The sequence below is a fragment of the Schistocerca piceifrons genome, chromosome X (genome assembly GCF_021461385.2).
Source record: "Schistocerca piceifrons isolate TAMUIC-IGC-003096 chromosome X, iqSchPice1.1, whole genome shotgun sequence".
In the NCBI taxonomy this organism is placed as follows: Eukaryota; Metazoa; Arthropoda; class Insecta; order Orthoptera; family Acrididae; genus Schistocerca; species Schistocerca piceifrons.
In genome coordinates, this window is record NC_060149.1 from 653,130,730 (window position 1) to 653,157,127 (window position 26,398).

Genomic DNA, 26,398 nt, shown 5'->3' on the forward strand with positions numbered 1-26,398 from the left:
TTTTTGCTGCAGCATATTTTTCTGGCACTAACGTGCAAGCTTTGAAGGCAACTGGTGGTCCTGAAGTAGAGGGAATGTGGTAGCTATTGTTGTATGTGGCACCAGTGACGGGTGCAGATTGCTGTTTAATGACTGCCAATGTAGCTGAATTTCAGCTTGAACCTTCTCCAGGTCTCTGATTCTTTCATGATAATTTGTTGTAAGTTCACACTGTTGTACGAAGTTCCTCTCTCAACAAATGTTTAGTGTTGAGATCAGAACCTCTTAAAATCTAATGCAGTTGTCACTGCACCTGAAGCAGAGATGTGATTCAGTGCATCAGGGCTCCTGGAAGAACCCATAGTCCATAAACAGTCTCGCCATTCATGTGGATAGGACACATTGTTGTGTGGCAAGAATGGGCTCAGTGACATCAGTAACCAGGAAAGTCCCCTTAATTATGTCTAGAAACCCATCTTCACCACTTCAATACATTTTCCAAAAGTGGGAACTTTTTAGTGTTAGCTGTAGTGAGTAAGAAAGTAATTGAAAATTTATTTTCTAGTCTTACTGGCAGAATATACAGCCGGCTAGTGTAGCCAAGCGGTTCTAGGCGTTACAGTCTGGAACTGTGCGACCGCTACGGTCGCAGGTTCGAATCCTGCCTCGGGCACGGATGTGTGTGATGTCCGTAGGTTAGTTAGGTTTAAGTAGTTCTAAGTTCTAGGGGACTGATGACCTCAGCAGTTAAGTCCCATAGTGCTCAGAGCCATTTGGACCATTTTTTTGAAATAGACATCTGACCCTGAATCGATTAAATATGTTTATGAAACAAGTGCCCTGGACATATAAGTGACATGGTCCACTGGAGTTAGTTCGGCAGAAGTTGACTCCACGTCATACGAAGCAGTAGACCGGTGTGTACTTTGACTTTGGTTGTTAGGCACTTCAGTTCAAAGTGACTGATCATGCCTGTTCATAGTTTTGTTGTTTGGATAGCTGCAAGGACTTGTGCCTCGGGTGTTGTGCTCTGGACTTTCATGAGTTGCTGCTTTCTCTGCAGCTTGTTTGAACTGCTGCTGGATAGTGCTCAAGTCTTGCTGGAGTGAGCTGACTCATTTAGGTAGTGGGAGCTGCTACCCTCTAGCAGTGCCTGCAGTAACTAAACCTATGGTGCCGTTACCAGTTTATGGGGCCCTCACCATGTCATCATATGCATTTGGTCAGTTACCAGCAATCGAAAATCCTAGTCCATGGTGTTATTTGAAATCACAGCACTTTTAACCCTTTTGGTGCTGTGGGCTACACCATTCCCCAGGTGTTGTGGGACATGTATATGCATGCCACTTGGTTTTTCCTACATGCTATGGATGTCTGAATGTGCCCTGAGCTGCTGACCTCTCATTACTGAAGACAAGTTACTTCTATATCTCAGTGAATAAAAACGTTTCAAGTATTTATCATATGACATATGTGCCTCATTGCAGTCTATATTTGCTGGAAATATCATTTAAATATCTTGAATCATTTATGAGGTATGATTATCATTGTGACCACATGATGTGCAATGTGTAAGGACATGAGAGGGCATGTCACACACAAGTGCCCTTCAGATATAATATCCAACACCTTGAGAAAGAAATGAGATATCCTTCTGCTCTCAATTTTAAATAAAATTTTGGTATCTTACCTACATTTCATTCACTGCAGTTTTTCAGCTAACATGAACCATATGCCAAATTTGCACACTGCATATCTTATCTACATTTCATTCACTGCAATGTACAAGCTAAAATTAACCATGTGCGAAGTTTACACAAGGAAATTTTCCCTCTGTGAACTCTTTAAAATTTTGTGCAATGTTTTACTTGATTTGATGCAGCACAGTAAGTGTGATGGATAATGGAAAGGAATTCAGTTCTTTATTGAATGGATATGTCAGACTGTAAGATGTGCAAAAATCAATTTTTTCATATTAGCCACAATGCTGTCTCTGAGCACCGGCACCAGCATTTTGTGAGCAGTACAGCCATAACAAAAGCCATCTCAGAACAGAATGTAAAGAGCATGTCTGTAACAGTGAAAGGATTAATAGCGAAAGGCAACTGATTGAACCACACTTGTTTTAATGTTGCCTTGGAAACTTCAGGTTCTGTGACTAGTGTTCTTAGGTGATGCCAGAATTCTGGATGGAAATTTTTCACCTATAACCTCACTTTTAAAAATTTGCTGAACACTAAGTCTCTTGATTTGTCAACACTATGAACACGTAATCTTTAAGGTGTGCATACATGCACACATAGGTTGTGTAATGGATAATGTCTGATGGTAACAGAGTAGTCTGAGTGTCTAAAGCACTGATGGCCAGGACAAATTGTAGACTGTCACCACATACACCACAGGCAGCAAACAAAAGTTCCACTGGTTTGAACCACAGGTCTGGTTGCTATGGCATGTGCAGCAGAACAACGATTTTACTTTCCGGTGTAGAGAACATGAAATTAACTGATAAATTGTCCATGGGCTACATATCATGCAAATTATCTGGCAATCGTCCATCATTTGGAACCACTGGAACAATAGGAGCTACAACCGCTTCCTCCAAATTGCACAATAACTGCTCTGATGAGATGGCATCCATTGTAGCTGGCATAGTATCCTCACACTTATTGTGTTTCTCATGATACATGGCTTTCTATGAGGTCACCATTTGTGGGAAACATCAATGAACAATAAGTACAGTGTGTACTGGTTGATATTAAAGCCACACACTTTATTAACATTCGATCAGAGATGTGTGAAACACAACAGCAGAAATCACTCAAAGAAAACATAGCAGTCCACAACGTAGGAAAACAGAGAGCATAAAAGCAGATATAATTTACACTTCACAACTCCAGAGATAGTTTTTGACCAATTGTGTCATCACAATTATATTATTTTATTTACTAAATATAAAACTAATATTGCACATAGTCCCTCCTTCTGGCAATATTGTATCAAATCCAATTTCTCTGCAAATTTAACACTGTACATGCTTGCATTAATTACCAGGAGAAACAACAATAGCTTTCCACCAATTGTCTCTCCACAATGATATCATTTTATTTATTAAAATTTAAAACTAATATAGCATATGGTCCCTTATTATTGCAATATTATACCAAATTGAATTTCTCTATAAATTTAACAATATACAGGTGAAAGCACACTTTGTAAGACATACTCTTATCTTGTATTCAACAATAAAAAATATTCAACATTTTGAATTTACAGGTACTAACTGAAAAAAAACCAAACCAACACCAAAAATTACTTTTTTATAAAGTTGACAGAAATAGACCATACTATTTCTTTATGTGTACCAAATAGGTTTTCAAATTAACCTTGAATGTTAAAATTCGATTAAATTACTAAATTTATTGGCAGAAATCTTTTCCAAGTGGACTTTGAATTTTATAGGTAAAATATAAAATATAATCTTGCTTTTATTTTACTATGTATTTGTACTTTAATCACAGAAGTTTGTTTTCAGGCACGTATCATGCCACTATTATTTAATACTGTGGATCCATCATGAGGGTATTGGGGCAGTATGATTCTTAGAATGAAAAGGCATTAGAAAAAAATCCAAAATGACAATCAGGTCCTTATAAATACCAACAAGAGTAATAGTTTAACTGTGGTTATTTGGTTAGTTAATCATTTCATAGTCTATGTACATTACATCTTAATGATGTGGGATAAATCAGTTTACAAACTATGTTGAAAAAATTTAGATGTAATTACAAGCTGTCCAGTAACAGATGAGAATATACAGTAGATATAAATGTACACAATAAAAAAATGAATTATGATATAAATTGTGAATGGCATATGATTGAATATATAAGAAAAGACAGATCAGTCACTACTTAGGATATTCATTGATATTTTGATATAAACATAAAGAATGTGTTTATTACTGCAACACAGCTATGAGTACTGGAATAGTGTTATGCAGTAACTGATCAATCAGTATCTGCTGGCCGTCAGCACCACTTAACTTACAAATGGTATCAGTTTTGTGGTACAGTAATAAAACACAAGACTTGTATATTTTAGGTAAATTCTCACATTACTTTTCAGAACTTCATTTCTGCATATCCCTACCAAATTTTCATGGTTTCACTGTAAATGACATGGGGGGAAAATGTAAGCTTGTTTTAAACAATCCTGTGATCAAGTCCACAATTCTTTGGCTTCATACCACAAGTGTAAACTGCTATCATTGGAGAAGACTTAAATGATCCTGTAATTAATATTTAATGCTTTATCTGAGAATTACTTAGAACAGATACTTCCGAAACCCACTTATGATGGAAACGTATTAAATCTAATGGCAGCAAGTAGACCTGATCTCTTTTGGAATGTTCACTTTGGGATTGGTATCAGTGTTGATGACAGAGTTGTTGCAACAGTGGTTACCAAAACACAATAACTTTTTAACTGAATTCTTGGGTATATTCAATGAATGCTTCCCTTTTGTAACAGTAAGGACCAGGTCCCAAAAAAGTAGATCCTGGGTAACAAAAGGAATTAGAGTGTCTAGTACTACTAAGAGGAAACTGCATATGGAGGCAAAAGTAAATCAAAGCCCTCAATTTCTTAAGTATGTAAGCACATACAAAAAAACATTTGACAAAATAGTTAAACTAGCAAAACATACTGCAAATAACGACTTCATTTCAAATGCAAAAAACAAATCAAAAGCTGTTTGGTCTGTTATAAGAAGTGAAGTTGGCAGTGAGGCAGAGAGAAAATGCCCTTCTAAAATAGTGATAAATGGTAGAGCTGTTACAGAACCCAGTGCCATTTGTGAATCATTCAATGACTTTTTCATAAACTGTAACAAATTTGGTGACTGTTCACCACCAAATACAAAGCCCAATATGACAGATAGCAATTGCACGTGTTTTAAGTTTTCTCATGTTTCCATCTCAGATGTCATCAAAATCATAATGTCCCTAAAAAATTCAAAATCTGCGGGGTGGGATGAGGTCCCCACTGAAATAATAAAAATAGTCCGTCACAGTATTGCATATCCACTCTCTTTCATAATCAACCAATCATTTGATGAGGGATGTTTCCCAGATCGATTAAAATATGCAGAAGTTCGGCCCATACACAAAAAAGGCAAACAAGATGAATTGGGCAACTATAGGCCAATCTCACTGTTACCAATTTTCTCAAAAATATTTGAAAGAGCTGCATGTGATCAGATTGAAAATCACAATTCATCTAACAGCATTATCTTAGGCAATCAATATGGTTTCAGAAAAGGCCGCAGCACAATCCATGCAATAAATGAATTAGTCACAAAAGTCAGCAGATGTCTTGATGATAGAATGTGTGTGTCAGGCATCTTTTGTGACCTGTCCAAAGCCTTCGACACAGTAAATCATGACCTGCTTCTCCAAAAATTGGCACGCTATGGTTTTCAAGGCAAATCTCTTAGCTGGATGTCATCATACTTGGCAAACAGAAAACAAAGAGTACCTATTAACATCAACGGCAAGAAATTTCTCTCTGGCTGGAAAAACACTCAATTAGGTGTTCCACAAGGCTCAATATTAGGGCCACTGCTTTTTCTATATTATATTAATGATATGCCATGTCAGGTCCAGTCTGATACTATCCTCTATGCAGATGACTCAACAGCCATAGTCTGTTGTAAAAATGAGGTAGACCTAATTCGTCATATTGAACAAACACTTGGGGAAGTGGAGGCATGGGTCAAAAACAATAACTTAACATTCAACTTTACAAAAACAGAAATTGTTCATTTTACCACAAAACAATCTGCACAGTCTATAAGTGAAATAAGGTACATGGACAAAAAATTAGAGACTGCAGACTGTGTCAAATTCCTTGGCGTGTTAGTCAATAAAAACCTGTTATGGAGTCGCCATGTGGACAACATACTGGGTCGACTGAATAGCCTTGTATATATTATGAATATCGTGTATAGTATTACTGATTTAGCTGTAAGAAAAACTGTATATAATGCATATTTTGTTTCAGTCATTAGGTATAGTATAATTTTCTGGGGGTCTGAAAAAACAAATTTACTTAGAGCTTTTAGACTACAAAAAAGAATCATCCGGGCAATGGTGGGAGCAAAACCAAAGCAACACTGCAAACCTTTATTTGTAAAACTGGATCTAATGAGCATTCCAAGCATATACATCTATGAAACTCTCACTTTCACGAAAAGAAACCCACAACTTTTTGAGGGCAACTTCTTCTTGCATCAATATGATACAAGACATAGAACGAGCTACATGTTACCTACCCACCGTTTAAAATCATATGAAAAAACCCCATACTATATGGGCATGAAATTTGTAAATAAAATATGGAAAGATATGGATGACCCAAATGTAAAAGGCACCAAAAGAGACCTGGAAAAATATCTGAAAGATAAATGTTACTATAGTGTAGAAGATTTCATGAATGGTAACAATGCATTATAATTGTAATTAAAATACCTCTTTGAAGATGTTACACCATGTATATTATTAGTTTGTTGTATTTTTAGTATTGTTATATATAGTGTAAAAACTGACAAGTCACCTATGTCACAATCTTTGATTGTATAAGGCATGTTATGTGATAATAAAAATTGAATTGAATTGAATTGAAACGGCAACTAGAGAAGTAGCAAGATTTGTATGTTCAGTAAACTAGATAAGGTCCTGATCAGTTAACTTTGGTTAGGAGCATATAGAGGAACTGTAACTGAAGCTTAGATAAATAAGTGACCATCACTGGACAGATATGTATCTACTAGAAAAGTTCATGATGGGAGAGATCCTGCATAGTATACAGATTCTGTAAAGAAACTACTCAAGAAACAATGTTGCACAATAGATGTGAAACAGAGCATAGGGCTATAGATAGAGATATGCTGGAAGGCAAACACTTGGCTGTTAAAAGGGCAATATGTGAAACATCATCAATTAACATAGCAGAATCTTATCAAAAGACTTTCCACAAATCTCAGAGAATTGTGGCCATATGTAAAGACTGTCATTGTGACTGAAGTTAGTGCCCAGGGACTCATGAATGCCACACAAACTGAAACTGAGGGTAGCAAATCAAAAGTAGAAATGCAGAATTCCACATTCAAATGTTTCTGTACAAAGGAGGATTGAAGAATACCACCCCAGTTTAATTGCCACACCACTGCAAAGGTGAGTGATGGAAATGTCAGTATAAGTGGCATTGAGAAACAGCTGAAATTTCTGAAATTTAGCAGTGCCCCAGGGCCTGATGAAATATCTATCAAGTGCTATTCAGAATTTATGGCTGAGTTAGATTGTCTTTTAACCATAGTATACTGTAGACCCTTCAAACAAAAGAATGTGCTGAATAGTTAGAAGAATGCACAGGTCATACCTGTTTGCAAGAAGTGAGTAGAATTTTAGAATATATTCTGAGTTGAAACATGATGAGGAATCTCAAGGAAAATGACCTCCTCCATTTCAACTAGCACCAATTTTGAAAAAACTGGTCATGTGAAGCCCAAATTGTGCTTTTTGCCCATGACATCTGGAAAGCCATGGATCAAAGTAGTCAGGTAGATGTAATATTTCTTGTCTTCTGAAAGTCATTTGACTCAATACCACACCAATACATCATACATGGTATTAAACAAAATTGTTGACTGTGTTGAGGATTTCTTGGTCGAAAGGACATGGCACGTTATCTTGGATGGAAAGTCGTCAACAGATGCAGAAGTATTTTCAGGGCTGCCCCAGGGAAGCCTGTTGAGGCTCTTGCTGTTCATGTTGTATATTAATGACCTGATAAACAATATTGCAAATGAAATAGCTATCTATAATTCATCTGAAAAACAACTGCACAAATATTCTGTTAGTTCTTGATAACATTTTAAACTGATGCAAGATTGGCAACTTGCTTTAAGTGTTCAAAAATGTAAAAAAGTACGCATAATAAAAACAGAAAAGTAGTATCCTATAATTACAATATCACTGAATCACAACTGGAATCAGTCGACTCCCAACTATCTGTATATTACAATTTGTGGGAATGTGAAATGATATTATCACATAGGCTGAGTCATAGATAAATCAGGTGGCAGACTTCGGTTCATTGGCAGAGTACTGGGAAAATGTAATCAGCCTACAAAGGAAATTGTTTAAAAAACTATTGTGTGACCTATGCTAGAATACTGCTCAAGTGTGCAAGACCCATACCAAATGGGACTAACAGAGGGTACTGAATTTATGCAAAGAAGGTTAAACACTGTGATAGGTTTGTTTGGCCCATTGAAGAGCATTAGGGACATGCTGAAAAATCTTAACTGGCAGATACTTGAAAATCGATGCCAACTATCCTGTGGAAGCCTGCTCACAAGTCTACTTAAGTACTACAGCTTCCTATGTATCATTTCTATAGGGACCATGAAAACAATATTTGACCAATTACACCATGCACAGAGGCAGTTAAGCAGCCATTCTTCCTGTTCTTCATATGCTAGTGGAATGGGCAGAAATCTGGATACACAGTACTATGGGAAGTACTCCTACCATAGATTTCAGAGGTTTGCAGTGAATGCCTGTTGACAAAATAACGAAGCTATTAGTGTTGGTTGCAGTGGCATGAAAAATAATTGTTTTTTCAATATCATTTGGAAGTCTCAGTTATTGCTTTTTGTGGAATATATTTTGTTTGTAAAATGAACATTTAATGTTTAATTCAGTAAAAAAAATTAACTGCCCTTTCTCTTAAAATATTACAGCTTTGAACTCCTTTGCTTTGAGGCTTCAACTGAGACTCTCATAAAAAATGTATCATTTATTAATAATGAAGAGGAGGAATATGTTTATGCTCTGAGTGACCTAAAGCCTAAAAGACGATACATGTTCAAACTGGCTTTATTTTATCCAACATCAGAAGAATTCTACCTGTGGCCTCCAGATGGAAGATTTGTATTTGAAACATTAGGTATGTAATGGAACAATTTCTGTAAAAAGAGTGCTACTAATTTTTGTTCATGTAGTATGCCTGGGACTTTATACATTAGTATTTACACTGTCCAGTCACATTAATGTGACCTTATGTTGAGAGCCTGAATAACCACCCTTTGCAGCACAGACTGCAATGAGACATGCAGGAAGATTGTCAATGAGGTTCTGGATGGTACAGATAGTGTCATGAGACCATGCTGACTCCAGTGCCATGGTCAGCTGCACTAGGTTTCTCAGTTGAAGATCCTGGCACATACATCCCAATCAAGGTCGTCCCACAGATTCTTGATTGGGTTTAAGTCTGAGGAGTTCGGTGGCCAGGGGAGTATGGTAAACTCTCCAGCTGCTCTTCAAACTACGTATGTACACTGCAAGCTATGTGACACATTGCATTGTCCTGATAGATGCCATTGTGCTGAGGAAAAACAAACTGCATGTACAGGTGAACATAGTCCCTAAGGATAGATGCATACTTGTGTTGATCCTTTGTGCCTTTAAGAATGACAAAATCACACAGGGAATACCACGAAAACATTACCCAGACCAAAATGCTCCTTTCTGTGGCCTGCAGCCTTTTGACGATTGTTGCATGGTGTTTGCTTTGAGATGTTTCGCGCCATGCATGCCAACAGCCATCTGTCCGATGGAGCATAAAATGTGATTCATCTGCAAAGCCCATCTCTCACTTCTTAGTGGATGTCCAGTTGCAGTGTTAACATGCAAATGACAGCCTTCGTCACCAATGAACAGCAGTCAGCATGGGTGCATGAACCAGGCACCTGCTGCAGAGGCCCTTATGCAGCAGTGTTTGCTGAAGGGTCATTGAGGAAACGCTGTTAGTAGCCCCTTGATTCCTCTGGGTGGTCAGTTGCCCAACAGTTGCATTTGCTAGTACACATCTCCAAATCCATCGTTCACCCCTGTCATCTGTGACATTTGCCTCAGTGCAAGTTTTCGATAAAAACCTATTTTCAATTCATGGTGCATTTTAACCACAGTGGCCCGCAAACAGTTTACAAACTTAGCCATTTTGGAAGTGCTTCCACCCTTGGCCTGAAAGCCAATGATCATGTCCTTGTGGATGTCAAGTAAATCACTCCGTTTCCACATTATGACAATGACTGCATTTTTTTCTGTATCTCCCTGACATGCTTTTTTATACCCTCCACTGCTAGTGCTGTCACCTGCCATCTGTGAGTGGTTATTGCACATTGATGTTGAACATAGGCAGTGGTCACATTAATGTGACTGGACTGTGTATTACTTTTGTTTAATCTCATGAAATCTTTATCAACAATTTTTTCAGTGTTTTTGTATGTCTATTAAAATAACATTGTAATCACACAGCTATTTTAATTGAAGTACAGCCTTGGAACTTTTACTGTATTCGCCTAACATAATGATTGTCAGACCAGTTGCCTCCATTATGACTGTTATTATTCATATTATTTACAAATACTATTCACAAAATATATCACTTTAATGCTTATATTGTATAATTAATTAACATTTAGTAATAACGTTTCCAGACTAAAAAAGTGAAGTACCCAGAAGACATGGTCATATGTCGATGTAACTACATACATGTAGACACCATAGGTGGGAATGTAAGTGATAGAGTTGCAATTAGATTAGATGTACTTTTTATTGCAATAGATCCATAATGAGGAGATCCTCCAGGATGTAGAACATGTCAGAAATTCAGGATAGACACTAAACATTTAGAAAGAAAAAGAAATTTGCTAATGTACCTATGTCAGACCCAACTGAATTGGTCCTCATACATTGCTGGAAAAAAAATGCAGCACCCTCGAGGACTGTGTTTGGTGTCAGCAGGATATAATATGAGCATAATGTGGGGTTATAGTGTTAGTGATTCATGTGTCATAGGCATCGGCAATGAAATGGCACTCAGGAGGCCTGTCTGTGCAACATCTGTTTGGAGTCTGCACGCAGTAAATGTCCTGAGTTTAGAGGTGAACAGTGTTTGCAACATTCATTAGGGTCTGACCATGCCCCACTGATGAGAACGTACTCTTGTTGAACAGCTTCAGCCATCAGAATGAGGCCACACTGTGGACCTGTGGGAAGCTGGATGCATGTATTGACAGATTGTGGCACATGTTGAGCACATTGTATAGGTAGTGTGTCACTGTTTTCAACAGCTGTCTGTGTAAGATTTCCACACCTGTAGAACACATTCTGGACATCTGTGTAATATAGATGCACATCAAAATTGGTGCATTGTGGAAGCAGCTGGGGGCAAAGGCATGAAATGGGGGCACATGCTGCACCTGCTGTGTCATAAGGGACCATTGGGAACTGTCTTCTTGCTGTGGGATTAAGGACATGTGTGAATGTGGCCAGGTTACCTATGAAACCAAGACACCATTAGTCATAGTTATTCCAGTGTCACAAAAGAGTTGGCTGAGAGCATAATGGTGCACTGTTGTCTTCAGTGATGAGAATAGGTTCTATCTGTGTGCAAGTGTATGGTTGTATACATATATGGCATAGACCTGGTGAGCTGTGTATTCCAGAGCTCATCTGCCCATGACACAGAGGTTGCATACCTGGCTTCATGGTGTGGAAGAGTCATCAGTTACAACTCACATTCACATTTGGCGTTTCTGCTGGGTAAAGTAACCAGCACTTGTTACACTGCAGAGACTTTTATCTCCATGCTACTTCCATGACTGACAGGAAGGTGATGTGCTTTTTCGGCAGGACAATGCACATCCACATATGACTGTTTTAATGCAGTGTATACAACAACTGCTCTGACCAGCAAGATCATCAGATCTCTAGGCAAATGAACATCAGTGGGACATGATGAAGCTGGAACTTATTACTTCTCCAGGGCGTGCAAGAGGCATTGCTGAATTTCAACAGAGTGTGGAAGGTGCTTGGGACAATCTGTCTCAGAATACCATTTGGCACCTGTATGTGTAATCATTTGCATGTGAGAATACATGCCTGTGTTGCTGACAGGGTGGGATACACTTTGTAATGATGTGACTGTTTGAGCACCCTTTACTATGATGTGTGTTTGATCTGAAATTGTTATCATATATGCCTATAATGATGAACTACCTGTCACCCTACCACACCTCAATAAAATGACCTTGTCCTTTAAGGTGTTGAATTTTTTCTTTTTTTTTCCTGCAGTGTATTTGCATTTAAATGGTAATAATCCTCTGTGACTGGCAGAATGGTCACCAGAATGCATTAGTGTCATTCATGTTTAGTGTTGTTAATGGACCTAGTAGTGGTGTGAAAAACATCATATGATGAGTGATCACTGTGAAGGACGCAAGGATGCCATATACTTGTGTGAGACGGTGTTATCAGTACCTGAAAGGATTTGAAAGAAGTCTCCCTGCAGTTCTCCATTTGGCTGGCTAGTCGAATTGTGCTATATCCAGATTTGAGAGGCATTTGGATGTGACAGTGGCGTGATGTTGGACTGCATGGAAATGTGAGGTTGAGCATATCTGAGCACCTCAAACGGTGCTCACTGTATTGCACACCAAGCACACTGTAATTCCATCACATCTGTACCTGCCGTCTGAGAGCAAGTAATGGACCCTCGTGTGTCCATTGCCAAGTGGTGCTGTGAACTATCAATGAAATAAACAAGTGCCACAACAACAGTTTATTATCAATATAAGAAACAGAACTCAAATACAATGTTCATGGATGAATGTTCACACAACTAAAGTACAAACAGAAATATCTCTAATAGACATTGCACCATATCTGCCCTCAGATTGAAATCCACAGAGCAGGAGGGGCCACAGATGACCAGTGGTATTTTAAATATAGTAGAATTATTGGGACAAACAGCTCAAGAGAAAAATCACAGCAGTATGTCAAAAAAGTAACTCTCATAAATCATATGAATGTAGCACCAACATTTCCTTCTCAGATTAAAAAAATTACACAGTCTCTCAAAAATAAAAGCTCAGCCAGTTTTAGTGGTGTTTCCTGTGTAGTACTAAAGATTTGTTCCCATATAATAAGTCCAGTCTTATCTGGAATTTGTGATGTACCACTGACTCAGTATATTTTTCCAAAGAGACTGAAATATGCCATTGTCAAACCACTACTTAAGGAGAGAGATTTCTATAACTACTGATCTGTTTCATTGTTGGCATACTTTTCCAAAAATTTTTGAGATCATGTATTCTAGAATAATATAACACATTAGTGACAATAATATCCTCAGCAAATCACAGTTAGGATTTCAGAAGAATTGCTGTACTAAGAATATCATTTACATGTTCAGTCTCCAAATTTTACAACCATTAAATAATGAAATAGTGCTGAGTGGTATTTTCTGTGATATGTCTAATGCATTTGACTGTGTGAATTACAGTTTTCTCATAGATTAATTAAAATTTTATGATGTTGATAGTATAGCCAATCAATGGATAATGTCATATTTGACCAAAAGAATGCAGAAAGTTGTAGTTGGTAATTCAACAAATGTAGTCCAAAGACATAATTCTCACTCGGGAGAAATTACATGTGGGGTTCCCCAAGGCTCAGTCTTTGGTCCGCTGTTGTTCCTCATATTTATTATGTGGACAACTTTCTGTCTAATATACAACAAACAGAATTAGTTATTTTTGCAGATGACAGTAGTATTGTAATCAGTCCAAGTACACATACAGTAACAGAAGAAATGGTAAACAGTATTTGTAAATTTATCATGGACTGGTTTTCTAAGAAAGGTCTCTCCCTCAATTTTAAAGAGACACAACATATTCAGTTCTGCATGTCTAGGTGAGGAAATAATAAACAGGGTGGAAACTTCAAAATTCTGAGGTGTCCATATTGATGAGAATTTAAACTGCAAAAAGCACATTGTGGAACTCCTAAGACAACTTAGTTCAGCCACATTTGCAACTACGTAGAATCATTGCAAATCTTGGGGAAAGAGAAATCCTTAAGTTTACATATTCTGCATATTTTCACTTGCTAGTGCCATATGAAATCCACGGTCATCTTGTAGTCATCTGTTTAAGGAGTTGGGCAGTCTGACTAGTGCTTCACAGTATACTTAATTGCTCACGAAGTTTTTTGTAAATAATCCACTACAGGTCAAAAAGGAACAATGATGTACACAATTACAATACCAGAAATAAAAATGATATTCATTACTCCACATTAAGGTTGTCTTCAGCACAAAAATGGGTGAACAATAGTGCAACTAAAATTCTTGATCACTTACCCTGTAATATCAAATGCCTTACAGACAGCAAAGTAAAACTTGAAAACAAACTGAAAAAGTTTCTCCTTGACAACTCCTTCTGTTCCATAGAAGAATTTCTATTATTATAATATATAAAAGGTGGTGGACACATTACAGTTTATCATGCAGAATGATCCATGGAGTATGAAACTAACATATGAACTCCAACAAAGTCACGGGACTGTAACTCTTCTTTAATTCTATCACTAATGACATTTGTAACCAATTCAGTTAATTCATGCTGAAGTGTGCTTGATGTTCCTTTGAACCTCAAAGTGCACTGCAAGTGATTATGAATAAACTGTTCTGTCTAGACGAAAGTTCTAGCAATTCAAAGTAATTACCTTTGTTGCCAGAACTTTCATCTTCAAAGTGTCCTCTGAATGCAAGCTCTTGCTTGCTCAAGAGACAAACAACATCAATAAGTCTCTCCATTATGACTCCTATTTTGTTTCACCATAACATTATGTTTTATGGCTATAAGTTTGACTCCTCCAGAAATTGAATGTTCGAGTCATCCATTACCTAACAACTGGAAACTCTCTTGATTCTGAAGATATCTTATTGATTTGTGGTGTTTATTGGCATTTCTGTCAAAACATTTTGTCACAAATATGTGAAAGAAGTTGACATCCATTCTTTTTTCATTCTGAGACCATCCAAAAAAATACATATGTAACAATGCAATCTATTTCTTACAGAGGAACCTGTATGTCAAGGATACTCTTTATACTAAGAAAATGTAAATTTCTGTTTTATATGCCATGAGCTATTTTAATTTCTAAATATGATGCCAATCACATATCTTTATAACTGCCCTTTGTTTTGTGAGCCCATCTTGAAAATGGTTTCTCATCTAATTTTTGAAATAAAGATGTAAGTGTTTCCTCTGCAGGAGCTCTAATGTAATCAGTTAATCCTGTGTAATCATGAATTATATTACTAAAACAAGTTTTGCTAAACCAGGACTAAACAGTGCATGCAAAATAATACATAGTTTCACAGCTGATGCAAGCCTCATTGCCACACTCCTATGACACTCATGACTCCCTGCCAGTGCCACATGGAAACCAAAGGCTACTTCTAGAAGCTCCAGTGAACTGTTAAACTGGATATCATGCAGAACACAGTAACTCTCAACTCGTGGATGGAGTGAATGAAACTGTAGTAACATACAAAACAAACTTACACTGTTGTCAACACATTGTTATATTCTAACTCTAATTGTAAGGTTTCTTCAAATTTTTTGGTATGATAAGCCTCAAAACCCTCTGAAGTGCTTCACCATTGTGAACAAGATCTTTCTTTACTATGTTAATTGCGTAATTATTCATTTCCTCTCTACTTCTCTTCCACCCATTACTCCTATGCTGGTTCTTAAAATTATATTTTAGCCTTCTATTGTAATATGTCCCAATATGGTCCTCTGGTAAAGCTTTATTCAGTTTTCCTGATTTCTTCTTGGTGTCTGTAAGTGCTCACTATTCCTATCCTCAGACCTAACTACTTTGATTCCTTGAATTAATGTAACCACTCCGGGGTGTGTTAGTTACTACTCCAGCCATTCCATTTCTGGATATTGTCAACTCCAGTTCACCTTAATTCTATTAACATTGCTGTCTTATGTATCCAACTGGCCTCTGTTCTAAAACTCCTCCCACATATTACTCCCTTGTACCTTTAAAAAAAATTCAAGAAAATCTGTAACACTGTCCCTTACTGCAGATATGAGCAACTCCTTAATTTTCACTGTCAACTTATTATCTGAGGCCAAACTAACTGTTTCTTGAAATTTTATGGTAGATTAAAACTGTGTGCTATACCAGGACTCAGACCTGGAATCTTGCCTTACATTGACAATGCTCTTCATGACTAGGCTATCCAGGTACACCTCACAGCTGAATGTCACAGGTTTACTTCCACTAGTACCTCTCTCCAATCTTCCAAACTTCACAGAAGTTATGCTGCATACCTTGTGTGACTAACAGCCCTGGAATAAGGATATTAGGGAGGAATGGCTTAGCCACAGCTAGAGGGCTGCTTCTGGAATGAAACTTCACTCTCTGCAGCAGTGTGTGTGCTGTGTTGAAACTTGCTAGCTAATAAAAACTGTGCGCCAGACCAGAACTCACATCATGTAGCTTATTATTTAAGTAGCTGATCATGTCCGACATTTGCAAAATTCTGGTTAAATGGGTCATTGGTCCATTGTATGGTTTGTGTAATCTCATCTACCCCCCCCCCCCCCCCCTCCTCTGCCACAACCCCAAAAAACATCTCAGAATAGACTTACATTTTATTGGACCAAAATTTTGTTAAGTATTTACTTTCAAATCCAGATGTTGGTTCACAGGAATCTGTCACATCAACAGCACATCTGCTGCAGTATGCTGTTTAAAAACACAGATCATGCATCTTTAAAAATCTTTCACAAATCCTACAGGATGAACACTACCACCATCACCACCACCATCACCACCATAGTATCAGCGTTCACTCTACTATCAATTATAGGCACAGTGGTCATTTGATTGGTGTGAGTTTGTAACTCTACATCTCTGGCTTAATGAGCTTCTACCAGTTTTTTCTGTATTAACCACTACATTCCTCTTTAATCTTTCTACAGCTTTCAAAGCAATAGGCTTTAACCCTATACATTTGTAGATTTACAGTTTTCTTGCAAAGACTGAATGTGAATTTGCATTTAAGAGCTATGCACATTAATCTTGCAATTTTTCTGCCCAATCTTGAAAATTGTTAGCAGCTGCCTCTGTTTGACAAGACACTGCAGTTTCTCCTTGTTAACACATTGTTTGAATTCATCATTAAATATTCTGATCACATCATTAATCTCAGATATTAATGCTCCAAACTCCATCCTTACATTTTCATTACTTCATTTTGTCTCATCTATTTGAGACCACATCCATTCATGCTGGAGCTGCCCACAGCACAATTTGGGGTTTCCATACACCCTACTCTTCACTATCTGTTGCTGCAGATTGTCATCCAACATTATGTCCACAAAACTGATATTTGCCATATTATAGTTTTATTTTTATTTATTGCACACTGTTCCTACACATGTGTATGGCTTGGTTCTTGTCCACTGGCTGTCATTAATTATCTGTTGAATTCCTAGCTGATGTATCTCTTGGAACATATTCAGTTTTACACAACAGTTAATCATACTTGTTCATTCAATAACAAAGAATATTCTTTTGAAATGAAGTGAAAAACATTGTAAATACATCAATGGAGCACATCCAAATGGCTATTTAACCATATTTTAGCCACACACAAAATGGGGTTCAACATTCTCTTAGCCAAATCACACGTGAACTGCTGCTCTTAACATTCACCCCCCTTTCCTACAACAGCATTACCAGAAGTAGTTGAGGAAGCAGTAACCCATACTGGGATGGCCAACCTGACTGCTGGTAACCTGACATATTTCAACATAACATAAAAAATAGTCTTGAATTCTAGTCTATGTAAAGTACTCGACATATGCTTAGAGTGAAGAAAAGAAAGAAGTGTGAAACAGAAATAGAGGAAACCAAAATTAAAGTATTTCTGCATTGATCAGTCACTTATATTAGATGTTTGTACAATCTGCTCCTTTGTTCTTGACAACTATCCATTGTAGAACAGATCCTAGTTCTTACTTGCAGTATGTAATATGACCCATCAAGAGAAGAGATAGCTGAAGCAGTTTTTCCCATCTTCATGGTTATCGCATAGCTCTAAGTACATCATGTATTTCATTGTACCCTAGAAATGAAAGTCAAGGACAGTCCTAGCTGCTCATGCAACATTCATACCTGTTCCCTCAAGAGTGGGCAGTTCTTTTTGGAGGAAGTTATATATGCTCTCTTCAAAAAATGGGTACCAACAACATGCTTTCAGATGATACCACCCCAACAATTGACAGCCTGTCAGTGTTGATTACTTCCCTGATGCAGTAAGTAAGAATTTCACAGATGCTTGACACCGTGATTATTGGTGCATGTATAATCAGTACAAATACACTTTTGAGCATTGTCAAGTGCAATGCATTAGATTATACAGGCCTGTTCCACTGGGTCCATATCACCAGTCTTTTGAGTGTACTGTAGTACAGCCTTAAATATTTGTATACCAAGTTGACTTCCTTCTCATTCTTGGTACCTTTCAGTAGAAATCGTAGGTGTCTTTCTGGCAAATATGTTACATATTCATAAACAGCTAAAAGTGTGGTCTATAATTCCATAAGATGGAATTCATCAAAGCAGATGCACACCAAGAGCAATTTTTTATATGCAGGAAGTAACTTCTACACATAATTTGTATGTTAATCCCTGTAAAAGAAAATATCTCTTCTCTTTGAAATTTTCTCTAATGTCATAGTATGTGCTTCAATTTGTATATGCATCAAGATGCATTCATGCGTGAATAGTAAATGGCATAAAATACTCCAACTTGCTACCCAAACACTACTGAAAACAAAACTTAGTTGAGTGTTTCATGGACTGCAGGTATTTATATGCTACTCTGAAAAGTTTTGGCTTGTTATTTTAATGTATTGTTGTTGCAGGGGATCGACCTGGGCTGCCAGGAACACCTTCAGTGACAAATTTGCAAAAAGGTGTGTACAGAGTGATGTGGACACCATCTGATAGCAATGGAGCCCAGCTAGAACTCTATAGTCTTGAGGTGAAAGTGGATGGACCCAAACATGACCAGATAGACATGAATTCTACCCATGAACACGATGATACTGCACTGGAGGAATGGGTTACACAGTACAATGGAAGTGGTAAGAAACTGTTGAACACACAAGTAATACTCATGAATTGGTCACTCAAGAGACATTTTTGTGCTGAACTTTCTCAAAATATCTGAGAAAATTGAGCTCTTGACTCATTTTGTCCTATAACTGATTTTGCATGTTTATTTCACTTTATAACATTATTCCTACATATTAAATTGATATGGCAAAGCCTAAAGGTTCATCACTTATGTTGTAATTGAGTACTACAGGAATTCTTATGTTGTTTATGTATTATGTTACTCTTATTCACAGTCACTGCGGTTTTCCTCAATTTTTCTCCATGAAAAGCTTCTTTCAGTTTCTGTTGCTTACCTTGAATTATGTTGCCACACTGATGTGATCTTGCTTCTAATTTTTTGAAAACAAAGAGCAAGCAAGATGTTCTCTTATTTGGAATACTATTATTTATCATTTGTTGCTTGTGTTCTAGCCAAACATCTTCATTGCTTTTTCTTGCTTTACATAAGCTAATTGCAGTGCTAGTGTTACAATTATAGTACGTGCAAGTGATTGTAGGGTGCACAGTATTCAGTTTAATGTGTTTATTCACTGTTTTTATGTTTAAAAATGCACATAAGATGTGCAAGATAAAATCACATGTACTCAGATTTTGTTTTCCCTTTTAACAGTTTCTCTTGTTAATAATTTAAGCCTGTGATGTAGTTTTTATATTAATTTCATATTGTTTTTAGTATCAAAACTGCAGTTATTCTCTTCACAATATGATTCTGAATTTGTTCTGGAGTGTCTAGAATGAATTAATTGTATTACATTTTATTTAAATGGAAGTGTGATAAGGAATTCTTTGGTTTTGAATTTCACTGATTATTTTCAGATTTACTAGCACAGAAAACCAAAGTCTGTGGGAGAGCAAGAGAGACAGAGAGAGAGAGAGAGAGAGAGAGAGAGAGAGAAACACAAAGGGGGTGTGGATACACTTAGCACTGTCTTTGTTCCTAAGTATTGCTTGTTGTAAAACAGGATGTATTAACACAGTAAAGTTCTTGGGGGGAAACACAGGTGTTTTTTGAGCAGATAGATATGACATCCGAGATTTTTGTTGTTAAATATTTCTGTCTGTGAAGTAATAATGAAAGTCCAAATTAATGTCAGTGCTGTAATTGAAGCATGTTCACGGTAATTATTGACCTCAGTATTGTGAAGATACTTTTAATTTGCAAAAGTGCCACTGCAGACCTATCAAAATTGTGGTGCAAGCATGAGTACTAGTACTTTTTTTTTTTTTTTTATATATAAACAGCAGCTGAAGGTTAAGCTTTTAAGCTGGGAATCTGAGTACACAGTCATGTGCCATGAGTATCTGCAGTGTTGGTATCTAGGAAACTATTCACAACCCTCAGTATAATGGGTAAAACTATAATTCTCTGCCTTCCATTTATAGTAATTGAAATGCAGGGATATCTGTGTTGACACATCATTAAAATTTTTATCGAGAAGTATGTGAGTCAGGAAAAATCAGAAACTATAACCTTTTCTCATGGAAAGAAAAAAAGGTGAAATTGTTTAGATGGCCAATCAGTATTTCAATATGAAATGCTTTCATTACTTATCAAGCCAATGGGAATTTAAAGGAAAATGTACATGTACATTTATCATAACAGATCTGTTGGAAACTCTTGGAAAGAGGCTGCACTATAGGATTGTGTTTCCAAAATAATAGTAATAATAATAATAATAATAATAATAATAATAATAATAATAATACCCAATACAACAAATATACAGAAAAAAAAACAGGAGAAAAAATTGAAAAATACATCCAACTGGCTGAGGAAGTCAAGGACATGTGGCATCAGGATAAAGTTGACATTATACCAATTATACTATCAACTACAGGAGTCATACCACACAATATCCACCGGTACATCAACACAATACAGCTACATCCAAATGTATATATACAACTTCAGAAATCTGTAATTATTGATACATGTTCAATTACCTGAAAGTTCCTAAATGCAATGTAACATATACCGTGCAGTTAAAAGGAAGTCACGCTTGATCAAGGTCCGTGTCACTTTCCATTTTTAACCAGACATAACATCTGAGAAAGGAAAGAAATAATAATAATAATAATAAAACATCTATGTGAGTTGATTTTATCAGGTGCCACTCTTCTTTCATCTGCCCACTTTGCATTTTCTTTCTTTCATCTGACCAAATTGTTCCTGTCTTGAATTTCTTGACATCCTGGCTCACTTTCCACATGGGTACTATATGCTTGAATGTTTGCCTGTCATATATACCTGAGTCTGTTATGCCAGTTTCTTTCAGATTTTTTCTCACTTTGGTGATCCACTTCATGTTCTTAATGCTTTCTTTGTATTCTAGAATCTGTTTAGTTTGGGTGTCTGACATTCTCATGATACGCCCATAAAATTTCAGTTGACATTTCTTCATGTAATACATTAGATATCTGTTTGGTCTCTTGTCTCCCACAATTTTTAGTCTTCTGTCTTATTGGTCCCTAGGATTTTTCTGAAGATTCCTCTCTTTATTTTTTGATTTTCTAGTGCACCTTTCTGATCCATGTCCAACATTTCTAATGCATATAAGGTTTTTATCTTGATGACAGTGTTGTGACAACTCACTTTTACATTATGTGTATGTGATTTATTGCAGGTGTTTCCACTCTTCCAGAGTGGTCTACTCAACTTTTAATATCTCCAATATACTTTAATTTGATTTCACCGTAATTTTTTTCATCTTTTTTTGTGTATCTTTTTGGTTCGACTTGTATTCTATTTTCTCGAAGGAGATCTGTAGTCTTACCTTTTCAGCCTTCTCTTTCAGGATCTCTGTTTGCTTTAATAACCCTTTGGTTCTAGTCTGATTGTTTTATAAAGTTCCAGTATCTTCAGTTCTTTCATGTATTACTTGTAAACTTGGGCTACTAATGTACTGAATGATAGTGGTGAAATACCATCAGCCTGCCTCACTTCTACTTTAATCTCGAAGGCTTCTGATAACTCTAATATGAATTTGTTTCAGGTTTGGTATTTGTTAAAGTCTGTTTGATAATGCTCACTGTCTTCTTATGAAGGCTCCCTTCTTCCAGTTATCAGATCAGATGTGGTCTATCTATAGGGCATATGCCTTTTTGAAATCTACAAAGGTGCATAAGGTTTCTTTGCTTCTCATTGCTTGGTATCTCAGGACTGTCTTTAAACTGAGTATCTGTTCAGCACAAAATCTTCCTGGGCTGAAGCCTGCTCAGTATTCTCCTATCTAGTTTTTCAGTTGTAATTGTGTTCTATCCAGGAGGTATTGTGATAGAGTTTTACACGCAGCAGGCAGTAAAGTGATACCTCTGTAACTTTTTAACATCAGTCCTGCTATAACCCTATACATAATACTTGGATGTGCACTGTGACACTAGGCCACCAGTGTGTTACACTTTGAATGTTCCACCAATGGTATCTGCATTGGCCAGTCACCAGTGGTCACATGTGGCAGGCCACACAACTTGTGCACATGGCACGGCATCTGCTGCACCATGTACTGGAACCCTCCTGTCTATAAGCACAATGGGCAGGCACTCACTCTGATATTGTGTTATTACTTATTGGCAGCAACTGCTTGTGTAAGTATCTGGATTGTTTCTATGTTTATGTCTATGTTCTCAATCATTGTTTGTTTGTATGTGGAAGAAGAATAAACTTTGGTTCCGTGTGGCTGTACTATTGTTTGTGTTGTACATTATGACACAATTGCCAATGAGTGTGGTGTTCACTTCCATGTACTCAGTCCATTGGCTGTTCTTTCAGTTCTTCTGGTTGTGGAGACAGTGCTCAACTCCCTCCTCAAGCAGGAGCAGGCTTTTACAGTTGCTAACATGAACTTGTTGGGCGCATTGACTGTGCATGCTCCCATGCCATCAGTGTACCCACTACCCTTTTCCCCTTTTGATGCAACCAGAGAGTGGGAGATTAGGATAAGCAGCTTCAGCAACACTTCCTCCCCTTTGATGCCACTGATGCAAACATGTGTAAGGCTTTGTTCCATTCTTGGATTTCTCCTTTGATCTACCAGTTGTGGCATTTAGCCCTGCTCCAGGAACCTGCCTCACTTTTGTTTGATGAAATGTGTAAGTTGTTGTCAGACTATCACCACAAATGCACATGTCATTGCAGTGTGTGCAAAGTTTTATCGTTGTCATAAACAGGCCCCAATCCTGCTGGGCATGGGCAGCTGAATGCTGTGGCCTCAGTCACAAGTGTCAGTTTGTTACCTATGCTCACCTTTATTTGTATGCTGATTCTATGGTCCATGATGCCATCACTCGGTTGGCTCCTGAACAGGAAGTGCATCAATGCACACCACAGAGTGAGAATGCACTTTTGGCTTATGTATTTAATACTGATCAATCTTTTGAGGTGTATCATGCTACAGATGATCAGAGTGAGGCTTGGTGTGACATCGCCACAGTGGCTCCTGTTCCTGGTGGTTGTGTGTGAGTCACTTCTGTGTAGAGGAGGGGGGGAGAGGAACTTCGTAGCTGTACAATCGTGCCCTCTGTGCTGCCCTGGACAATGATGTTCCAAACAAGAAGGACAACCACAGTAACAGCAGCACTCTGTGCTCCCATCTTGCCTATACTGTTTCGTGCAACATGACAGGGCCACGTGACCAAAGTGCCAGGCAATTTGCAACAACTGTAGGAAAAAAGGACATAAAGCATCTGTGTATTGTTCTTATCCCCTGTCTGTGGGCATGGACATAGATATTAATTGCATGCCTTCAGTGCTTATGAATGATAACAAATAGTTTATTGAAGGGCAAGTGATGGACAAAGTACCTAGCCTACAAGTGGACACAGGTGCAGCTGCAGCCTTACTGAGCTCACAGACTTATTTGAATGTGGAATCTCCAGCATTTTCTTTGGTTACTCAATGTTTGGTAATTTACAAAAAGAAGCATATATCAATTTTGCAGCAATTTACAGCTTATACTATGTATAAAACTGTGGTTTGTTCCTGGAATTTTTTGGCAATGGATGATGCTGATGCCACAAATTTGTTTACTCTGAATGCTTTCAGTGCTTTTGGTTTTTCCTTTTTGGATACAGCGCACCTCATTGCTGACCAGCAATGGGGTTGGATCCTGCTTTTTTATCAGGATGAACTCCTTTGTTTTCATTTAGATGTTGAGATGTGATATACTGTGTAAGGATTTTCCATTGCAGATTCCTGGATCACAGCTGCTCTCACTGCTGATCCAGTTTTGCATCAGATTGTTGATCTAGTTCAGCATGGTTGGCCAGACAGACCACTGGGCAAGGCTATTTTGCCCTCCATCACTACCTCGCAGTATTTGATCGTGTTGTTCTCTTAGCTACGGACAGGCTGTCACTGAGGGTTGTGAGCCGAGCTGCCCTGTGGTGGAATGTGCTTCAGCTTCTACATCAGGGACATTGATTGGTCTTGGATACCATTTTATTTGCCCTTCACCATTTGTTTTGGCCTGGCATCGATGGTGACATCGTACTTCTTGTTGCGGCTACTCTCAGTGTGCTACCCAACAGGCGGCGTGATGGACAGCACTGTGTCTGTGGTCCAGCATCCATGGGAATGTATGTATGCGAAGATGGTATCTGTTCTTTCAGACATGTCCAAAGGAACAGATACCATCTTCATATAGATAAGGCTTACCGGCCAATGATCTTCAGTGCAGATGCACTCACATTGCTCAAACTCTTATGAGAATTGGTAGATTGACTGCCGTGAGCAATGAGCGCTACAAATGTAGTGTGTGGACAGTAAGTTAGAAATGTGGGTCTCACGGTGACTGTGCCAGAGGTAAGTCCCTGCAGTCACACTATCCTCTGTGTCCTCGATGGCTCAGGTGGATAGAGTGTCAGCCATGTAAGCAGGAGATCCTGGGTTCAAGTCCCAGTTGAGGCACACATTTTCAGCTGTCCCCATTGATATTTATCAATACATGTAAGCAGCTAATGGTCTGGATTTCATTGTAATTTCATCCATGGCAATGCATCCATGTTGATTTTGTGGGACTGTTCCCATGTTCTTACTGATTGTTAGTTGTCAATGTTTTCTCTAAATTTCTGTACATTATCCACTGTCCTTCAATGTCAGTCGTAGCTGTGATTCAGGCCATCTCCAAGATTTTTTTCTATTGATGGCTTGCCTGATATACATGCAATGCATAATGCTCTACAGTTTCTGTCTCAGATCTGCTATGATTTCTGTGCCTATCATGGCATTCACAATGTGACTGCTTCTCCTTTCCACCCTGAATCTAACGTCAAGGTGGAACATCTCGTTTGCATGTTCAAGGTTCAAATGAAGAAGTAGGTTCCAATCTCCTCCACATACAATGCCTTGACATGCTTCTTGAATTGCTATAGATTTATGCCAGTGAGGGATTGGAGTCCGGCCGAGGAGCTGCTTGGTTGCTAGCCATGCACGCTCCTGTATCTGCCCATGATGCCTGCTGGTACGACCCTCAGTGCGGTTTGCTCCTGGCTCTGTGGTCCAAGCTTGAGGGTTTAGCCGCTGACTGAAATTGATTCTGGCCATGGTCCACAGCTGTCAAGCCCACTGCCCCTTTATGGTGCCCATCAGTTATGGGCCAGTGGTGCGCCACCATGATCTGCTGCATCCTCATGCCACAGGGAGGGCTGTGGATCTGCCACTGGCTTTGCCTCCTCCTTCAGTCCCTGTCCCAGCCTCCTGGTATGTCCCTACTGTGGGGGTAGATCTGCCATCCTTGTGGATGTCACTGCCTCCTGCTTCTCCTCCAGGGTACAGACCACCAGTGCATGCTGCAAGACCTTCTCCAATGCTTCACTGCCACTGGAGATTCCAGTGCTGGCTGGGCTAGCACCATCGGGTTCTTCCACACTGGTGCTCCATACCGAATGGCCAGTGTGCCTTCACAATCGGCACAGTTCCACCACATTGTGAAATTGGACATTGGTATGTGACCAGCACCCTTGTTACTGGTCCTCTCTTGTGGTATTATACAGGGGAGCAGTCACTGCGCATGTCCACAGCCATGCCACTTTCTCCGCTACTCACTGGTTACAAACTGGAGTATCCTTCAGCTGCCACTGACAGTGAAGTGCCCTTTCCCCAAGGGTGGAGGAGTTCTATAATCCTGTGCATAATACCTGGATATGTGTCACAGCACCAGGCCACGGGTGCACTACACTTCGAATATTCCACCATCATCATCTGCACAGGCTGGCTACCAGAGCCTTCCCGTGGTGTGCTACATGACTTGTGCACATGGCACAACATCCATTGCTATGTCTATTAGGGCTGTGCAGTA

The 26,398-nt window shown here is 38.3% G+C and overlaps 1 protein-coding gene across 1 annotated transcript in view; it reads left to right on the forward strand.

Annotated features, from left to right (window-relative positions):
- LOC124721321 (proto-oncogene tyrosine-protein kinase ROS) overlaps window positions 1–26,398 on the forward strand; it is a 566,425-nt gene that overhangs the window by 478,973 nt on the left and 61,054 nt on the right. Inside the window, exons 29-30 of the mRNA XM_047246233.1 lie at window positions 8,786–8,991; window positions 18,848–19,069. Of these exons, the coding sequence (XP_047102189.1) occupies window positions 8,786–8,991; window positions 18,848–19,069 (428 nt within the window). The remainder of the gene's footprint in view (window positions 1–8,785; window positions 8,992–18,847; window positions 19,070–26,398) is intronic.